This window comes from Maylandia zebra, linkage group LG6 (genome assembly GCF_041146795.1).
Source record: "Maylandia zebra isolate NMK-2024a linkage group LG6, Mzebra_GT3a, whole genome shotgun sequence".
Classification (NCBI taxonomy): domain Eukaryota; kingdom Metazoa; phylum Chordata; class Actinopteri; order Cichliformes; family Cichlidae; genus Maylandia; species Maylandia zebra.
In genome coordinates this window covers 15,207,518-15,226,107 of record NC_135172.1, presented here as the reverse complement: position 1 = coordinate 15,226,107, position 18,590 = coordinate 15,207,518, and the positions used below count along the sequence as shown (strand labels likewise).

General features: G+C 42.5%; 3 protein-coding genes across 7 annotated transcripts; 2 read left to right on the top strand and 1 right to left on the bottom strand.

Annotated features, from left to right (window-relative positions):
• Positions 1-11: 11 nt before the first annotated feature.
• Positions 12-6,862, top strand: LOC143412329 (leukocyte elastase inhibitor-like). Its single transcript, XM_076885381.1, has 8 exons — positions 12-22; positions 116-227; positions 2,895-3,012; positions 4,904-5,046; positions 5,832-5,909; positions 6,055-6,144; positions 6,216-6,396; positions 6,524-6,862. The coding sequence occupies exons 1-8, from the start codon at positions 12-14 to the stop codon at positions 6,748-6,750; spliced, it is 960 nt and encodes a 319-aa protein (XP_076741496.1). The 3' UTR covers positions 6,751-6,862.
• Positions 6,863-7,213: 351 nt separating this feature from the next.
• On the bottom strand, positions 7,214-18,107 carry LOC112433492 (uncharacterized). Of its 5 annotated transcripts, XM_076884728.1 has the most exons (7): positions 18,071-18,107; positions 17,848-17,960; positions 16,730-16,929; positions 8,790-8,946; positions 8,547-8,654; positions 8,401-8,434; positions 7,214-8,289 (listed from the first exon to the last, which is right to left on the bottom strand). In XM_076884728.1, exons 2-7 carry the CDS (start codon positions 17,875-17,877, stop codon positions 7,544-7,546), a joined length of 1,275 nt encoding a protein of 424 aa, XP_076740843.1. In that variant the 5' UTR covers positions 17,878-17,960; positions 18,071-18,107; the 3' UTR covers positions 7,214-7,543. The 5 variants fall into 5 exon arrangements, with proteins under 5 accessions (XP_076740843.1, XP_076740846.1, XP_076740842.1 ...); XM_076884731.1 differs by lacking the exon at positions 18,071-18,107 and having other exon boundaries at positions 7,214-8,187; positions 17,848-18,034; XM_076884727.1 differs by lacking the exon at positions 18,071-18,107 and having other exon boundaries at positions 17,848-18,032.
• LOC112429807 (serine/threonine-protein kinase pim-2-like) lies at positions 11,792-14,020 on the top strand. Its single transcript, XM_024801668.2, has 4 exons — positions 11,792-11,971; positions 12,999-13,179; positions 13,266-13,436; positions 13,526-14,020. The coding sequence occupies exons 1-4, from the start codon at positions 11,792-11,794 to the stop codon at positions 13,615-13,617; spliced, it is 624 nt and encodes a 207-aa protein (XP_024657436.2). The 3' UTR covers positions 13,618-14,020.
• Positions 18,108-18,590: the final 483 nt, after the last annotated feature.

The window sequence follows — 18,590 nt, the reverse complement described above, 5'->3', positions numbered from 1 at the left end:
GCTGTGGCTCCATGGGCCAGAAGTAAACATATTTTTAGGAACATTGACCTCGATCTGCAAACGGTTATTGACAGGTTATCCATTTGATTCTAACTTGGTGTGATTTGTGTTAAAGGACCCCTGAGAACAGCTCACGTGCCTCCAGTCCCTCCTGCTCAGACTGTGAAAACTTCCCGATGGTTCCCACTCTGGAGACCTCCTTCCTTGCGCGGGCTGCAAAAGAACGAGTTCCTGAACTTGGTGCCTGATATTGAAGAAATGCGACCAGGGTGAGTAATGCCATATTAACCCAAATACTGTCACTATGACATGTGTCTCACAGACCAAATGTAAGTCGACACTCATGTTCTCTAGTTCAAGCAGAAATGATGTGGATCGATTCAAATTCCTGAGCCTGGATGATTTCAGCTGGAAACAAACCAACTCTGCTTCTTCCTCAGATAATTCAATTCAATTCAATTTTATTTATATAGTGCCAAATCACAACAAAAGTCGCCTCAAGGCGCTTCATAGATAATAATAATGGATTGGATTTATATAGCGCTTTTCAAGGCACCCAAAGCACTTTACATTTACAAGCCATTATTCATTCACTCTCACATTCACACACACTGGTGGAGGCAAGCTACGGTTGTAGCCACAGCTGCCCTGGGGCAGACTGACAGAAGCGAGGCTGGCATATCGCGCCATCGGCCCCTCTGGCTAACACCAGTAGGCCGTAGGGTAAAGTGTCTTGCCCAAGGACACAACGACCAGGACAGAGAGCCCGGGGATCGAACCGGCGACCTTCCGGTTACAGATACAGAGAAAAACCCAACAATCATATGACCCCCTATGAGCAAGCACTTGGGCGACAGTGGGAAGTAAAAACTCCCCTTTAACAGGAAGAAACCTCCAGCAGAACCAGGCTCAGGGAGGGGCGGGACCATCTGCTGCGACCAGTTGGGGTGAGAGAAGGAAAACAGGATAAAGACATGCTGTGGAAGAGAGACAGAGGTTAATAACAGATATGATTCAATGCAGAGAGGTCTATTAATGCATAGTGAGTGAGAAAGGTGACTGGAAAGGAAAAACTCAATGCATCATGGGAATCCCCGGCAACTATGCAAGTTGTAAACAGTTGTAGGATTAAAGATTATTGAATGTACAGAATGATTATTTACACAGAGCTATACAGTAGTGCAGTTAAGATAAGTGAGGGTGTAGATAGTTTCTACAGAGGCTATATAAAGTGCTAGTGGTTGTGAGTGGTGGTTCACTCCATGTTATTATTGTGTGTTTGAGGGTACAGTTGTCCATTGTGGGTGTGTGTATGTTCAGTGCATGAGTTTAACGTGGGTCAGATGTCAGGAGGCAGAGTTCAGGAGTCTGACAGCTGTGGGGAAGTAGCTGTTCCGGTACCTGGTGGTCTTAGTCTGGAGGCTCCTGTGGCGCCTCCCAGAGGGCAGGAGGGTGAAGAGTCCATGTGATGGGTGACTGGGGTCTTTGATGATTTTCCCAGCCCTTTTCAGACACCGCTTCCTGTAGATGTCCTTTATGGCAGGAAGTGGTGCTCCGGCGATGCGCTGGGCAGTTTTCACGACCCTCTGCAACGCCTTCCGGTCCGAGGCAGAGCAGTTCCCGTACCAGACTGTTATACAGTTGGTCAGGATGCTCTCGATGGTGCAGCGATAGAAGTTCACCAGGATGTCTGAGGACAGGTGGTTCTTCCTCAGAGTCCTCAAGAAGAAGAGGCGCTGGTGAGCCTTCTTGACCAGCTTGGAGCAGTTGGTCGTCCAGGTGAGATCCTCGGAGATGTGGACTCCCAGGAACTTGAAGCTGCTCACACGCTCCACAGCCGTCCCCTTAATGTGGATGGGTGGATGTGGGTCAGCATTCCTCCTGTAGTCCACGATGAGCTCCTTGGTCTTCTCGGTGTTAAGCAGCAGGTTGTTTGTGTCGCACCACTCAGCCAGACGATCCACCTCCTCCCTGTAGGCGGCCTCATCGTTGTCACTGATGAGGCCAATCACCGTGGTGTCATCTGCAAACTTAATGATGGTGTTGGAACCATCAGCAGGTCTGCAGTCGTGGGTGAAGAGGGAGTAGAGGAAAGGGCTCATCACACAGCCTTGTGGTACACCGGTGTTCATTGTGATGGTAGATGAGCAGTGGTTATCCAGCCGGACATGTTGGGGGCGGTTGGTCAGGAAGTCCAGTAACCATTTGCAGATGAGGGAACTGATGCCCAGGTCTGTCAGTTTCCTGATGAGTTGTGAGGGGTGGATTGTATTGAACACTGAACTGAAGTCTATAAACAGCATTCTGGCGTAGGTGTTGTTGTTGTCCAGGTGTGAGAGGACAGAGTGCAGTGCGATGGAGACTGCATCCTCTGTGCTCCTGTTCTGGCGGTATGCAAATTGGTGGGGGTCCAGGGTGGGGGGGAGACAGGATTTGAAGTGTGCTAGGACCAGCTGCTCTAAGCACTTAGCTATTTACAGTTCATAACAAGAGACAAGGCACCATTTCTCTCCTTTGTGTTCCAGTCATCACAGCAGATTAAACTTTTAAAATATTTGCAAATAGTATAAAGAAATATATAAAGAAGTAAAACAGTAATTTATTAATACTTAGAAATACTAAAACTTACATTTGTCAGCAAAAACTGCTGCCATCTGAACCGAAACGTTACAAACCAGCTTACCCACAATCTGTGTATTTTTCTATGCTGGCTACTTAAATTGGCATCCAACAAGCTATTTGCTTTAATCTTTTATTAGACAAAGGCTGACTGGTTAGTTCAAGCTTCAACTGCATCCAAAGGACTGAAAATGTTTTAACACAGTGACTGAACTTGATTGAAGTCTCCGTAGTTTGTTGAATCTGTTTCGAGTGACTTATTTTCACAATTCCAGGAATTTTTAAAAGGCACCAAAAAGCATTACAACGCTGAGCTCGAGTCTGTGGACTTCAAAGGAAATGCAGAGGAGGCCAGGGTCCACATCAACAGCTGGGTGGAGAAGCAGACACAAGGTAAGCATAATGTAACTTTAAATGATCTCCACTGTAAATCCTTGGGGATCAGTTGTGTTGTGTTCAGTTGAGACATTATTACCGGATTGTCCACCGTCCACATTATTTTCTGTTTCCAGTTCTTCCAGTCTAATTTCTATTCAGTATTAAGCAGCACTATCTCTGGGTTTTACTGTTTGGTTTCATGCTATTAATAAAACCATCACAGCAGTATGTTGCTGTAAATAGCAGGCCAATTCTTCTATTCTTATTATATTATGTGATGGGTACTTCTACTTTGATCACTTGTGTCTTTAACATATTTTTATTTTTCAGGCCCATTTAGGATTGGCTGCTATTGATTCTATATCTTTATATTATCTTAAGTGCAGCAGGAAATTCATTCATTGTTTTTATAAAAGCGCGATACAAATACAGGCCATTTATAAATCTACCATCTATAATAATAGGATACAAGGACTTTCCATGAGGGTTATAGGACTGTGGTGCCACCTGCTGGAAATGAGACAATCTTAATCCCATTATTTTTGTAGGAGCCATTTTTGGGTTGATACCTCATGTTGCCGCTAGAGGTAACCTTTTTAAGTTTCTTTTTCTTTCTTTTTTTTTTTTTTACTTTATTTAACAAACAATGAGTATACAACATACGAACAGATGAAGTATACAAAACAACAGAACATGAACACAAAAAGCCAAGGGTAAAAGAAAAGGGTAACAATTATAAGAATACACATACATGTATTGTTTTGAGAGCCTTTGTGTTGGTGGAGTCTGATATTGATTGTATGTACATTTCCACATCCTTAAAATAATGACAGAAATATGGTGTTTTGTTAGTAAACTTACATTTATGGATAAAAAATGTAGCTAAAAGTATGAACAAATTCATCATAAAAAACATTTCTCATACTTCTTGGGGAACTTAAACAAACAGAATAAAACATTTTCCCATCGTAAAGAAAACTCCCTTAAAATATGGACAATAACAAACCTGCTAAATTCCTTCCAGAATCTCTGTGTAAAAGAACAGTACCAAAAAAGATGCGTCACAGTTTCTGGATGATCCCCACAGAAAGTACAATTAGTATTTATGTCCCTTTTAAATTTTACCATGTAGTGACTGGCTGGATAACATTTATGTAGAATTTTAAATGAGACTTCTTTCACCTTATTTACAATCAAATATTTATGGGGGACCATCCAGACTGTCTTCCACTTGATATCTGGAACATATCGGTTCCAATAAGATGTTATATATGGGAGAGAGACGATATCTTCTTGGAATAAACTACGTATTCTCTTATTGCTGTTACCAAGTTCCTGTGAAAAGCAGATTTTTCCTATTGGTGACTCAGCTGGATCAGGGAGAGTGACTGAGGTAGATATTGAGCTGTCAGTGTTTTTATATAACATTAAAGTCCCTGAGGGTGTGGCACCAAGCACCACTGAGGATTCCACCTTTTTAAGTTCCTGTATGGTAGGTTTATGTAAGGTATTTAAGGTGGACGCACGTAATCAGCGTCAGGTGTGTTGTTAATCATAAGAAGGCAAAACGTTTGTGACCGCTGCGCTTTTATCTTAAAATGTTTGGAACAAAGACCAAAAAGGACAAGATAAGTACTGCTGGAGTTATTGGACTGTTTAATTAATTCATGCATACCAGAAGCATCGCGTCACCCCCGCTAACAACCACCTCAGTGGCTTCAAGCCTACGCTTGAATTTTTGTTTTTTGTTCCCTGTTATACTGATCATAAAGCTTTTTCCCCCTTTTTTTAAAATAAAAACCATCTTGCTGTTGCCCTGTTTTCTGATTTTATAGCTGAAGATGTTGTACAGTAACTAGTGCATCTTTGGTAATAGTTAATAGTTTTCATAAATTCTTTTTACCAGATAAAATCAAGGACTTGCTAAGCCAGGATGCAGTGGGTAGCCTGACGAAGCTGGTTCTCGTGAATGCCATTTACTTCAAGGGCAGCTGGAACACGCAGTTTAAGGAGGAGAAGACTGCTGATGTGCAGTTTCGACTGAACAAGGTAACAGTGCAGAAAGGCAGCATAGGATGGTGCAGTTATACTTTGATCTGTCATACTACAAACGAGCTGTGGATTTTGCTGAATGAGAACATAAAGCGGCAGCACGGTGGCACGGTGGTTAGCACTGTTGCCGCACAGCAAGAAGGTCCTGAGTTCAATTCCACCATCAGGCCGGGGTCTTTCTGTGTGGAGTTTGCATGTTCTCCCCGTGTTTGTGTGGGTTCTCTCCGGGTACTCCGGCTTCCTCCCACCGTCCAAAGACATGCAACTTGTGGGGATAGGTTAATTGGATAATCCAAATTGCCACTAGGTGTGAATGTGAGTGTGAATGTGGGTGTGAATGGTTGTCTGTCCCTATGTGTTAGCCCTGCGACAGACTGGCGACCTGTCCAGGGTGTACCCTGCCTCTCGCCCTATGACAGCTGGGATAGGCTCCAGCACCCCCCGCGACCCTGAAAAGGATAAGCGGAAGCGAATGGATGGATGGATGAGAACATAAAGCCTGGAGCTCTGAGGGGATAAAATCGTGCTTTTAGGACGATCACTTTCCAACTTTATGCAGTTATGCAATGCAGTTTATTATTCATGTAATATCCAATAAGTTCTCAAATAAATCTCAAACAACAGCACATCACAAACTTCGGCTAACAAGAACAAATTGTGTTGTGACGTGTGCTCTACATCCAAATCCACTCAATGGCTGGAATAAAACCATGACAGAACTTTTTGAGATCATTTTGAGACTAAACACAAAAAACATTTCTCTTGTCTCCCCTATTTTTCAGAACGACACTAAGCCGGTGAAGATGATGCAGCAGAAAAGTAAATTTCCTTTTGCGACCATTCCTGAGGCCAACTGCAAGGTAACATCCATCACTTTCAGCTTATTACAGGATTTCACCAGCATGATCTAAAACTTGTCTTTTACAAATATCAGCCTAAATTTCTAGATTAGGAAGTCAGATCATCTTTGATGGAGTAATAAATAAAAACAATGTTTCTGGACAGATTCTTGAGATGCCGTATAAAGGAAATGACCTCAGCATGCTCATATTCCTGCCTAATGACATAGAAGATGATACCACAGGCTTGGAAAAGGTAAGATGCACTTACCAGTACTTTAATGTCCAGTTTCAATCAGACAAGCTAGTGACACTGTATCCACACAGCTGGAGAAGGAGCTGACCTATCAGAACTTTGTGGACTGGACTCGCCCAGACATGATGAGCCCCAACGAGGTTGATGTCAAGCTCCCTCGATTTAAGATGGAGGAGAAGTATGACTTGGAGAAAATCCTGACCAACATGGGAATGGAGAACGCTTTTGACATCTACAAGAGAGACTTCTCTGGTGAGAAATATTGCACCAATGAGACACACTGAATCAATTATACAGTTATATTGAGAGCACAAAAACTGCAAAACATCATCTGGTAAAGAAAAAAACACAACTGATTTCTGGGCTCTTCATCTACTAGGAATGTCTCCAGCAAATGACCTGATAGTGTCCAAAGTTGTCCACAAGGCTTTGGTGGATGTAAATGAAGAAGGAGCTGAGGCTGCTGCTGCCACTGGGGTTGACATGGAAGTCCGCTCTATAACGATTCCTGCTGAGTTTGTTGCCGACCATCCCTTCATCTTCTTCATCCGACATAAACCCACCAAGAGCATTCTCTTTGTGGGCCGGTACTGCTCACCCGAGTAAACACGAGCTGACATTGACATGAATTAAACATAAAACATTATATACAGTATAAGATTTTGTAAGGTAAACCTAGTTCATACAAATGAAGTAAAGAAAAGTTATTAAAACAAAACGTGCCTTGCTGTTTATTCTTTCAGTGTCCCACAGTAGCACATTTCCTGCTAGGAAAATGTCAGAAGTCACATCATTTCTGTAAATTGGGAAGTAACTGTAATACATCAAGTCACCTCTGTCTCTTGTTACCAGGACTTTTTAAAATGAATGGTGCAACATGGAAAGAGGCCCTACACAAGAGTTTAGCTTTGAGCTCAATATGCGATGATCCTTTCAGCCATGACATCTCTGACATGGGAAACCAGGAATTTGATTAGAAAATGGTGAAGGATTTTCTTTTCAGTTAGAAACTGGATTTGTGTAACATGGTGGTGAAAAGCCCCCAAAGAAACCAGCATATGATCAGTCGCTATATTGCATTTAATACAAACGTCCTTCGTGTATCCTTTGAATACAGAACAGATCATTTCTGATATCTATGAGTAAACCCAACCAGCACGTGTCCCAAAAGACCCCACAGTGTTTTTATCTGGCTTTTCCCTGACAGTTAGTGGACACTGACAGATGTGTGCTGAATATGAAAGGAAACAAAAGAACTAAAGAAGGTTTGCAGTGTTAAAAACAAGAACTACATGAAGGTTGTTTCATCCTGCTGTAACTTATGACAGAAGCATCTTTTGTTTTTTTTCATTTATTTACACAAAGACAGATGTTGAAATAACAGGAGTAACAGTTTAATTCAATTGAAATCAGTCCAATAGTCTATAATGAAATTATTGTTTTTCATTAGTTGGCAAAAGATGGGGGTTGTTGACGGCAATTCAGTGAATGCAACAGGGGAGGACGCCAGTTTGGATGGAGGGGAATCAGCAGGACAGATGAGATTTTGTTTAGGAGTCGAGTAGTTGTGTGAATGAGGAGAGGAGAGCACATTAGACTGCTGAGAGACGGGGAGGTAGTCAAGCACTGACCACATGTCTTCTTGGATTTCAGCAAAACAGATGGGCTCATCTCGGTCTTGAAATAATTCAACTCGGGGTTGAACTGATGCAGTTTGAGAGGCATCTACAGGAGAGGCAGGGGTGGGTGAGGGCTGCTGAGACTGCGCAGTGATGGGGAGGGGGTCGAGCTCTTCCAGCACTGACAGCAGTTCTTCCTCACTGTCTGCGACAAAGGCTTCCTCTGTCTGGAACTGAAGGGCTGCAACAGGGGAGTCCAATGAGGTGTCCTCAGGGAAATTCATGTGAGAGGCAGGGGAGACCTGATTTTCTTGACAGAGAGGTGTGTAGGGTGATGCCTGTGTGTTTGGCAGTTGCAAACACACTGGCTGCTGGCGAGGCACGCTGCTGTCATCTGGCTTTGTCTGTGGCTGCTCATGTGGCTCTGTCAGAAATGAATGAGAAGAAGAAGATGGCTGTGACTCAGCTGGCCTCATACGCAAGTTGTTGGCTTGTTGAACAACTTCTTCATGTACAGATGCAGATTCTGCAACGCAAACAAAAATACATTAAGTCTTCTTTTTTTCAACACATTTTTGTTTCGTTTTCATCACATTTCTTATGTAAGATGCTGTGATACCAAGAAATCTTCTTTCACCTTTTCTAAGTCTGATTCTCTTCCTCTTCTTGCCCTGAAAACAAACACAGAGTTTTCATTAGCTGAAACTCTGTGCAGTGACTGTTTCATCATTCAGTGCAGTGATGCACACATGTGTGAACTGCATGTTGGCACTTTGGACATACATCGTTTTCTTTGGTCGACCAGGCTGGATGCTCTTTGGCATGATTCTGTCTTTCTGTTTCAGCCTGCTTGAAATATCTGGCTTTCTGGTCGTTTGAAAGCGACTTCCACTGTGGACAGAAGATCATAAGAACACACTGTGAGCACTGCTACTACACATAACTACAGGACAGCTGGGACACATGCAAAAACATGAGCAGACAACATTAACAGATGCATAAATGTATGCAGAGTTACACACTTACTCTCTGTCCCACCACTGCATTTACGGCTGCACTTCCAGGGATGTTGAGTTCAGCAATGACCTTTGGCCTCTGCTCTTTGAGATAGAGCATGAAGGCATTTGGCGGCTTCTTGACGTATGGCCCATCTTCATCCTGCTGGGCTGGGCACTTTCTTTTTCTTCAGGAATAAAACACAGAGTAAGAGCACATGTTAGCACTGTGTACAACTGTGAGGGAAGCAGTTCAAAAACACGAGACAAGCTGTAAAACTGAATGAAATCAGGCACCATTAATGGATCATTACAATAATTCCTGCAGACATCTGCAAACAAATGACAGATACTTGCAGATCAGTGAACCAAAGCAGCAGAGCAAACTTAGTTTGGAGTGGAGGTGTTAGGTGGAGGAGCAGGAGTGACATAATCATACATCTGTACACCGTTCCTACACAGATGAAGGGAGACAGATATGAGATAACAGGAAGAAGTTATGAATATAGAGATGTTCAGCAGCTGTGTTCACTCCAGTGTTTGTGTGTTTTACGTACAGTACTCCAACAGGACGCAGGTTCTGGAGCACACAAAACACACAACAGGTGATGAGACAAGCTGCAATACTATCATCTATCCACTAGGTGGAAGAATTGATCAGTAGAAAGAGGAGATGTGCTCAAAACGACATTCATACATAGATTTATTCTTCTTAGTTAGTCTTAAGAATTAGGATTCACTGACAGTGAAGAAGTTTCAGACGTGCACTCGCGTTTCCCCTTTTGCCTTTTCCTGCTCCAGCCAAGTCCTCCGCCTGCTCGACATCTCTCCTATTACCTTTTATTACGCTTGCACTCATGCCTTTGCCTTTCACCACTTCAAAACTGCGCCTTCTTCAATATTACCTTCATATGCTCTCTTTGCTTTTCGCCTTCCTCACTACACTAAGTACCATTTTTTAACGCTGTGTACTCACTCTTGCTAAGTACATGTGAACAGATCTTGAAGAAAAAAAACAAAACAAAACATACTTTTCTTTTCTCTTCTGATACTATTGAATGATCCTAACAGAAAAAAACAGAGTTAACACTGACTTAATAAAAAAGTGTTATATTTTATCTCAGATAAACTAGTCAGTGTTTATTAGTGTTTGCTCAACTAGAAGTCTTCATAGTAGCATCCACACATCAAGTCTTTAAACAAATAATGAAAGGATAATGAAAGAAAGTTTAATGTGAAATTACTGAATTATATGAAATGCCAGAGTGTTTTTCTTTAAACTACTTGGGACACTGCCTTTTAGTGATGTCACTAAAAGGCAAGGTTCTAATGTTGTGTTGCCATAGACTCCGGAGTTTACTTTTAAAGCTCACTTACAGAACTGACTTATACAGCTTAGTTAGAAAAGTCAAGCATCCAGACATTTGAAGGACTATTCACTCATTAAGGTGACATTTTCTATTTTAAAAGTTCTCAAAAAATTAAGATGAAAAAGGAAACAAGAAAAGTTACGACTGAGGCAGATAAGAAAGATCCAGGAGATCAAAGTAAGTAAAAAAAAAAAAATCCCCCAAATAACAGAATGTACATTTCTAACAATGTTGAGGCTCTGTGTATAAAATGATTCATTTTTAGAGGATTTAAATCCTGGTTTTGATTGAAACTAACCTGAGTGCAACATGTCTAATCAAAGAAAGGTTACTGGGGCACTTTGTCTTTTGGTAAAATAATGTGACAAGTTTATTCTTGGACTGAGCAGTGAAAACAGAGCAACAAGTGTCATCAGTATCTAGACTTAGTAGACCTAATATGGACTCGTGTTGGTGTGTTTTTTTTAATCAAAAGGATAAACTTGTTGTTATATTGTAAGCAATACTAATTTAAAATTCAATGACATCAAAATCCTTCTAGTCCTGATGTCGAGCGCTCTTTTTCACTAATGTGTTGTTGTTGTTTATAGATTGTAAGAGCAGGATGGCTAAAAGAAAGGCCAGTCCTGAAAAAACGACCCCCATAAAAAGAAGGAGGGTCACTGAGCAGGCTGGTCCTTCCACCAGCTCAGATGCTCATGTGGTCGGGGGAGTTAAGCGAAAGGTCCAACAAGATGAAGCGGGGACAACCAATACAGCAAAGAAGCGTAAACTTCTTGAGCATGTGAGCGGTGACAAGGGGCAGGCATCTTCCTGGTTGGACACTGGTAAAGGTAGGCTAATTAGTTGAGTGAGGGGTAGATTAAGTGTACATCTGGTTGCTAGTTTGAAGATATTAGTGTTTGGGAGATATTTGTGTCTATTATCTAATAAGCTGACGTGCTTTTGGTGTTTTCCACATCTGCAGACTGCAGCATAGAGATTTCAGAGAGCTGCAGTAAAAACAAAAAGGCTGGCAAAAGGAAAGCTGCGGGAGACACCAGGGACCCACCTAAGAAAAAGAACGTGGACCAGGACAAAACCAAAACCGTTGCCAAAAAGTCAGTGGCTGAACAGAAACGTAAGTAGCAAGCAGCTTAGCTTTTATATTCAGGTGAAGAGCAAAATGAACATTTAGGGTACAGCAGAGAGTAATTTGTGTGACAGCTGTAGTAAAACCCAATTTGTGTTTGTCTGTTTAGGTGACTTCCAAGCGAGATACGTGGAGGAGCACCGGCTTGGAGAAGGAGGATGTGGAGCAGTGTTTTCTGGCTACCGCATAAAGGATCATTTACCAGTAAGTGTTCAGATGGTGGTAGTAAGACAGGCAGTAATGCAGATAAGGGATAATATCGTAAGCTGAGATGTATGCTGTTTTACACCTTTAATGATGTCATACTGAGGAAATGCTCATCAATGCCCTGTGTCTTTTAGGTGGCCATCAAACACATCCCAAAGGGGAAAGTGTACTGCAAAGTGAAGGTAAATGTGCAAGACTTGAATTGTTTTTACATTAGTGGATTGCATGCAGCGTTCACCTGTGGAACGTCTGTGCCTCATCATCCACTTTGTTGAAATATTTCAGGATGATAATGGGAAGAATGTGTCAGTGGAAGTTGCCATCATGCTGAAGCTTGCAGCTGAAGCAGATGGATCAGTGGAAACATCAGCCCCAGTGTCTCTGTTGGAGTGGTTTGACTTTGGCAGAGAGCTGATCCTGGTGATGGAGAGACCTGTCCCCGCTGTGGACCTGGATAAATACATAGAAGAAAATGGAGGATTTTTGCCAGAGGACAAGGCCAAGGCAAGTTGACTTGCCTTAGAAGAGTCTTAGACTGTACATCATTCAATCAAAGCACAGAGTATTAGAGAAACATTAACCCATTGATTGATTATTGTCTTTTTCATCGTTTCCAGGTAGGGCTGGGCTATATCATACCATTCACGGTAATACCGGTGTAATTTTGGGCAACGATAGGAAAATGAAATATCGCGCTAGAATAGGTAAAACGCGCATGCGCAGTGCCTATGTTTACATACGCAGATGGCGGTGACGCAGAAAGAGAAGAGCAAAAGTGGATCGTTGAATGAAACGGATGAACCAGAACTGGTTTGTAAAAATGCTGCAACTTTAGTGGTGTGGAACTGGTTTAGCTTTCGTCCGTCAGATACACAACAAAGCACGATTTTTGGTAGCGCATGCTAGCGGGCCGCCGTTATTACCGTGTTGTTTGGAAAATACGGCACACTTAAAATCAATCCTTTGATTTTTCTGAAACTCGACAGTGCCCCTTATAATCCCGTGTGCCTTATGTATGAATTCTGGTTGTGTTTACTGACCTCAAAACGATTTTATGTACACGGCGACTTTGCTAAGCTACAAAGCCGCACCGCTCGATGGATTGTCGGAGCATTACGGCTATCGTAGGCAGGCGCCTCGCGGAGTGATACGTACTGCACCTCAACGTGATATTACCGTATTGTGTGTGAATAACCTCTTTTTAAGCTTTGTGGATATTTTACATGGTTATGCTGAGGATATGTCGGCCAATTTCCACTGGAAATGCCTTTTGGTTAAACTGTCAGCAAGGAATTTGCATTTGCACTGTTACATTTTTATATAACTTTAATGCACATAAAAAAACAGCTGCTTGTTTAAGTGAAAATACATTTATGGGGTTTTTTGCACTAATAAAGTTGTGGAGTTGTAAAGTATTTTGTCTAGTGTCAGTTATATCGTCAGTTATATCGTCAGTTATATCGTTATCGCAACTTTTCAAATGTATATCGTGATAAATATTTTTGGTCATATCGCCCTGCTCTATTTCCAGGTCATTCTGAAGCAGCTGGTTGATGCTGCGAAGCACCTGGAGGATAAACACATCTTTCACCGGGACATCAAGAGTGAGAACATTCTAATTGAGACCGGCTCAGATGTACCGTGTGTTCGTATCATCGACTTTGGACTGAGCTGCTTTGTTAAGGAGCAGTCGCAGTACCGCGTCTTCTATGGTAACATATTCTGCTCTTGCTCTTCACAGATGTCACAATTTTCGCCTTTTGTTTTAGAAGAAATTGCAATTGTGTCTGTTTATTAGGTACAGAAATTTACTCCCCTCCCGAGTGGTACGGGCGCAGTTGCTACAGGTGTGGACCCACCACGGTATGGCAAATGGGAGTGGTTCTGTACGAAGCGCTTCATGCCGGGGACTTTAACACCACGAGCTTCCTCAAAAAGCGCCTGAAATTCAAAAGACATCTGTCCAAAAGTAAGAAAACGTCACACTTCAAGACTGACTGATGGCTTGGACCACTGGAACTATCATCTTCATGTTTTTTCTCTTTCCTTTCTTTCCAGACTGCCGGGATTTCTTGGACGCCTGTTTAACCAAAGTCCCGGAGACGCGGCCGACGCTGGAGGAGCTACAGCATCACACTTGGCTGAGATAAGCCTATCACACACACACACACAAACACACACAATTCAGACGTTATCATTTATGTGTGATGTATGAATTACCTTTCTTTTTTTCAGGAAATAATTTTTTTTAATTGGCCCACTTTAAATTTCAGTGTTTTGGAATTCCTGTAACCCCCCCCAGCCATCCCAGGAAAGGGGATCTCTCTTTGAATGGGCTTTCCCGAGGTTTCTTCCCGTCAGTCTGGCCCCCCCAGGGGAGTTTTTCCTCGTCTTCATAGAGAGCTTGGGCTGGCTCAGGAGCTCCATCAAAACTGTCTTTATTTAATTACTCTAATGTAATCATATACTTTAAAGTAATCAAATAAAAGACAGTAAAAATCTGAAGACTTGAAGTAAACTTCCATTAAAATAAAACTTGTTTAATTCATCTTTGCTGAGGATACTGTGTTATTACTATTTCAAGGATTATGTCAGAACACCGGATACTGGTACCCATCCCTACCCATCACTAGGGAACAGAACAAACCAGACATCAATTACAACAAAAATGACACTGACCCAGCCAGCATAACTTGTCTGCCTTAAGAAATGTTTAGCAATATTACAAATTGGGTGATATGCCTTAAAGTAGCTTCTCATGTGTTCAGCATTGTCAAAGGCTACATTTTAATTAAAACCACAATCTAGTAATGTTCTGTCTTTAACCTTCCTAATTTGTTTTTTGTCCTAACCTAACACTAAATTGCCAGTGAAAACAAAAGTTACATAAATAAAGAAGAGTAAAGAAAATTACGGTCTTTTTTATTGTAACAGTTTACCAGTGTACAGTTTGGTTTGTGACATATCTATCTAATAGACTCCAATTTGTGCATGTAAATGGAGAGTCCTCTTCACACACTGAGGTTAATTATGGAGTTCCACAGGGTTCAGTGCTAGGACCAATTCTGTTTACATTATACATGTTTCCCCTAGGCAGCATCATTAGAAGACATAGCATAAATTTTCACTGCTATGCAGATGACACCCAGCTCTATCTGTCCATGAAGCCAGATAACACACACCAATGAGTTACACTGCAGGAATGTCTTAAAGACTTAAAGACCTGGATGGCCGCTAACTTTCTGCTTCTTAATTCAGATCAAACTGAGGTTATTGTACTCGGCCCTGAAAAGTTTAGAAATATGGTATCTAACCAGATTCTTACTCTGGATGGCATTACCTTGGCCTCCAGTAACGCTGTGAGGAACCTTGGAGTCATTTTTGACCAGGACATGTCCTTCAACGCACATATTAAACAAATATGTAAGACTGCGTTCTTCCATTTGCGCAACATCTCTAAAATTAGAAATATCCTGTCTCAGAGTTCATGCATTTATTGTGTGAATGTGTGTGTGAATGGGTGGATGACTGGATATGTAAAGCGCTTTGGGGTCCTTAGGGACTAGTAAAGCGCTATATAAATACAGGGCATTTACCATTTATTACTTCCAGGCTGGACGACTGTAATTCATTATTATCAGGATGTCCAAAAAACTCACTGAAAAGCCTTCAGCTAATCCAAAATGCTGCAGCAAGAGTCCTGACAGGGACTAGAAAGAGAGAGCAGATTTCTCCTGTTAAATCCAGAATTGAATTCAAAATCCTGCTCCTCACATACAAGGTCTTAAATAATCAGGCCCCATCTTATCTTAATGACCTTGTAGTACCATATCACCCTATTAGAGCACTTCGCTCTCGCTCTGCAGGCCTACTTGTTGTTCCTAGAGTATTTAAAAGTAGAATGGGAGGGAGAGCCTTCAGTTTTCAGGCCCCTCTTCTGTGGAACCAGCTTCCAGTTTGGATTCAGGAGACAGACACTATCTCTACTTTTAAGATTAGGCTTAAAACTTTCCTTTTTGCTAAAGCATATAGTTAGGGCTGGACCAGGTGACCCTGAATCCTCCCTTAGTTATGCTGCAATAGACGTAGGCTGCCGGGGATTCCCATGATGCATTGAGTTTTTCCTTTCCAGTCTCCTTTCTCACTCAGTATGAGTTAATAGACCTCTCTGCATTGAATCATATCTGTTATTAACCTCTGTCTCTCTTCCACAGCATGTCTTTTATCCTGTCTTCATTCTCTCACCCCAACTGGTCGCAGAAGATGGCCCCGCCCCTCCCTGAGCCTGGTTCTGCTGGAGGTTTCTTCCTGTTAAAAGGGAGTTTTTCCTTCCCACTGTCGCCAAAGTGCTTGCTCATAGGGGGTCATATGATTGTTGGGTTTTTCTCTGTATCTATGAAGCGCCTTGAGGCGACTTTTGTTGTGATTTGGCGCTATATAAATAACATTGAATTGAATTACCTGAGGAAGAAGCAGAGTTGGTTTGTTTCCAGCTGAAATCATCCAGACTCAGGAATTTGAATCGATCCACATCATTTCTGCTTGAACTAGAGAACATGAGTGTCGACTTACATTTGGTCTGTGAGACACATGTCATAGTGACAGTATTTGGGTTAATATGGCATTACTCACCCTGGTCGCATTTCTTCAATATCAGGCACCAAGTTCAGGAACTCGTTCTTTGCAGCCCGCGCAAGGTAGGAGGTCTCCAGAGTGGGAACCATCGGGAAGTTTTCACAGTCTGAGCAGGAGGGACTGGAGGCACGTGAGCTGTTCTCAGGGGTCCTTTAACACAAATCACACCAAGTTAGAATCAAATGGATAACCTGTCAATAACCGTTTGCAGATCGAGGTCAATGTTCCTAAAAATATGTTTACTTCTGGCCCATGGAGCCACAGCGGGAGTCCGAGAGAGGGGCAGGTAGAGGAAGGGGTGAGGGTGGCACTGCTGAAGCTCGTCACGGATGGATCACGTCCGATCGGTGAGATGAGAGAAAGCTGAAGTGAAACAACAGCAGGATGAGGTAGACGTCAATATAGGAACTCCCTGATGTGACACAGAAAGGCTATTTTTTAATTTCTTTGTATTATTTCTCACCTTGCAGTCACTGATGCTGTTCACCAGCTGGTTGTATTCAGTATTGAAGGTGTGTGTCAGAAGGCGCAGGCACTACAACACAACAGGAACAAGACCGATCAGCTCCGAGCAGAGAAGGAAGAAGGCAGCAACAAGAACGCCCACTAAGCCCACGTTTTTCTCACCTTGGTGGCCAGCTCCTTCTCACGCTTTCAAAGGTGGTGCTGGAGATCTGCGAGGAGGCGGAGGTGGACGTGGACAGAGTGCTGGAGCTCACGCTGGGGGACAGAGACTCACTCAGGGACTTGGTGGTGGGAGCTGTTCCCACGGGAGCCGCCTCTCCCAGAAGGTGACGGGTCTTTTCCACCTGGAAGAAAGATGGGGGCTAATGTGAGGTAGGGAGAAGAGGGGACGTTAGTCATGTAAAGGCCATAGGTGAGGGTAGGGACGTAGATCGACCGGTAAATTGAGGGCTTCGCTTTTACACTCAGCTCCCTCTTCACCACGACGGACCGGTGCAGCGTCCGCATTACTGCAGCTGCAGCCCCAATCCGTCTGTCAATCTCCGGCTCCCTTCTCCCATCACTCGCGAACAAGACCCCGAGATACTTGAACTCCTCCACTTGGGGCAGGAACTCATCCCCGACTCATCCTATATTTCCGTTTTTATATTTCTAATGTTTGCCTTGTTTTCTTCACTGTCTAGTCTGCCTCTGTCTTGCCTGTATGGATGCATTTACACCGAAATGTCCCCAACAAAGGATGTTTTAATTCACCACTATTCCAGTGAAACACGAGTCTCCCATCTTCCTGCTACCAGTCTGGAGTTTTTGTTCACCAAAGCACACACCAACTTCATACTGACGGACAGATCACTGCCCTTTTGCCGCCTTGTCTGACCGTGTTTTGTGGCTGTGGTTCACTTCACCTCACTCTTCCCCATTCTTGTCATTAAATCAGGCTGTTCTGCAACCATGGCAGCCATTCACTCTATGGCTCTATTCATGGTGTATTTTACCCCTTCACCAAAGGCCGTTCTCGTTTCCAACATTATATTTGCAGTGTTCGTCTATCTATCAATATCTGCGGAGTATTTTTTTTAACGAGTATCCTATTTTCTAAAGCACAGCATGTAAAGGGTAGCTCGGTTAGCAGGATGCTAGCATGTAGCGCTTAGTGAGACACGCCTCAGACGAGTTGAGCAAAGACCCCGTCTGTGTACTTTATACGTGAGCAACGGATTTAAATAAAATTAAGGTTTCAAAAGACAAACTTGAAGATAAAAAAATAAATATATACTCACCGGAGAGCCGCCAGGGTTTGCCGCTGCCATCTTGGCGCTCCTAAATTCAAAACTGCCTCTGCAGTCAGGCAGGGGAGGCGTGGAAATTGTCTTTGAGTTAGTCAAACGTTTTCCTTAGTTCGAGTAGATGATAAAAAAAATAATAATAATAATAAATGGGATTTTAAGTAGGACTAGGCGTTCTGTAATGATCTCTATTTAGGAGAAAAACTTAATCACTCACCTTTAAACAGCTCTCTTTTAGGAGACACACACTCATGTGATCAAACAGCGTAATTTAATTGGCTGAGAGCCACTCGACTCGATCTGGTGCTGATTGCTCTGGCTTGGGTCATTAAAGTTCATCACTTTTGCAGTTGAATTTTTGCAGGTGAATTTTTGCAGGTGAATTTTTTTCAGGTGAATTTTTGCAGGTGAATTTTTTGCAGGTGAATTTTTTGCAGGTGAATTTTTGCAGGTGAATTTTTGCAGGTGAATATTTTTGCAGGGAAATTTGGAGGATAAAAATTCAGTGTCATAAATTCAATGTCTAAAAATACTTGAATTCTGATGATACTATATTTCTTCCATAGCAGAGCGCCCAGAGTCGGCGATTAGAAGAAGGTCATTGAAGACTCTTAGTAGGGCAGTTTCGGTGCTGTGACGCGGTCTAAATCCAGACTGGAATTTATCACTTATACCGTTTCTCTCTAAGTGGGTCTGTAGTTGCTGAAGCACTATTTTCTCTAAAACTTTTGACATGA

Bases quoted from the DNA above. Each gene is read 5' to 3' on its own strand.
- LOC143412329 (XM_076885381.1), top strand. The intron at 3,013-4,903 runs GTAAGCATAATG...TCTTTTTACCAG, and splicing joins GGTGGAGAAGCAGACACAAG to ATAAAATCAAGGACTTGCTA. The intron at 6,397-6,523 runs GTGAGAAATATT...TTCATCTACTAG, and splicing joins CTACAAGAGAGACTTCTCTG to GAATGTCTCCAGCAAATGAC.
- LOC112429807 (XM_024801668.2), top strand. From the start codon at position 11,792: ATGCTGAAGCTTGCAGCTGAAGCAGATGGATCAGTGGAAACATCAGCC. The intron at 11,972-12,998 runs GCAAGTTGACTT...CTCTATTTCCAG, and splicing joins TGCCAGAGGACAAGGCCAAG to GTCATTCTGAAGCAGCTGGT. The intron at 13,437-13,525 runs GTAAGAAAACGT...CTTTCTTTCCAG, and splicing joins CAAAAGACATCTGTCCAAAA to ACTGCCGGGATTTCTTGGAC.
- LOC112433492 (XM_076884728.1), bottom strand. From the start codon at position 17,877: ATGGCAGCGGCAAACCCTGGCGGCTCTCCG. The intron at 8,947-16,729 runs GTGAGAAAAACG...TTATTCCTGAAG, and splicing joins AGAAGGAGCTGGCCACCAAG to AAAAAGAAAGTGCCCAGCCC. The intron at 8,435-8,546 runs GTATGTCCAAAG...GTTTGTTTTCAG, and splicing joins GGTCGACCAAAGAAAACGAT to GGCAAGAAGAGGAAGAGAAT.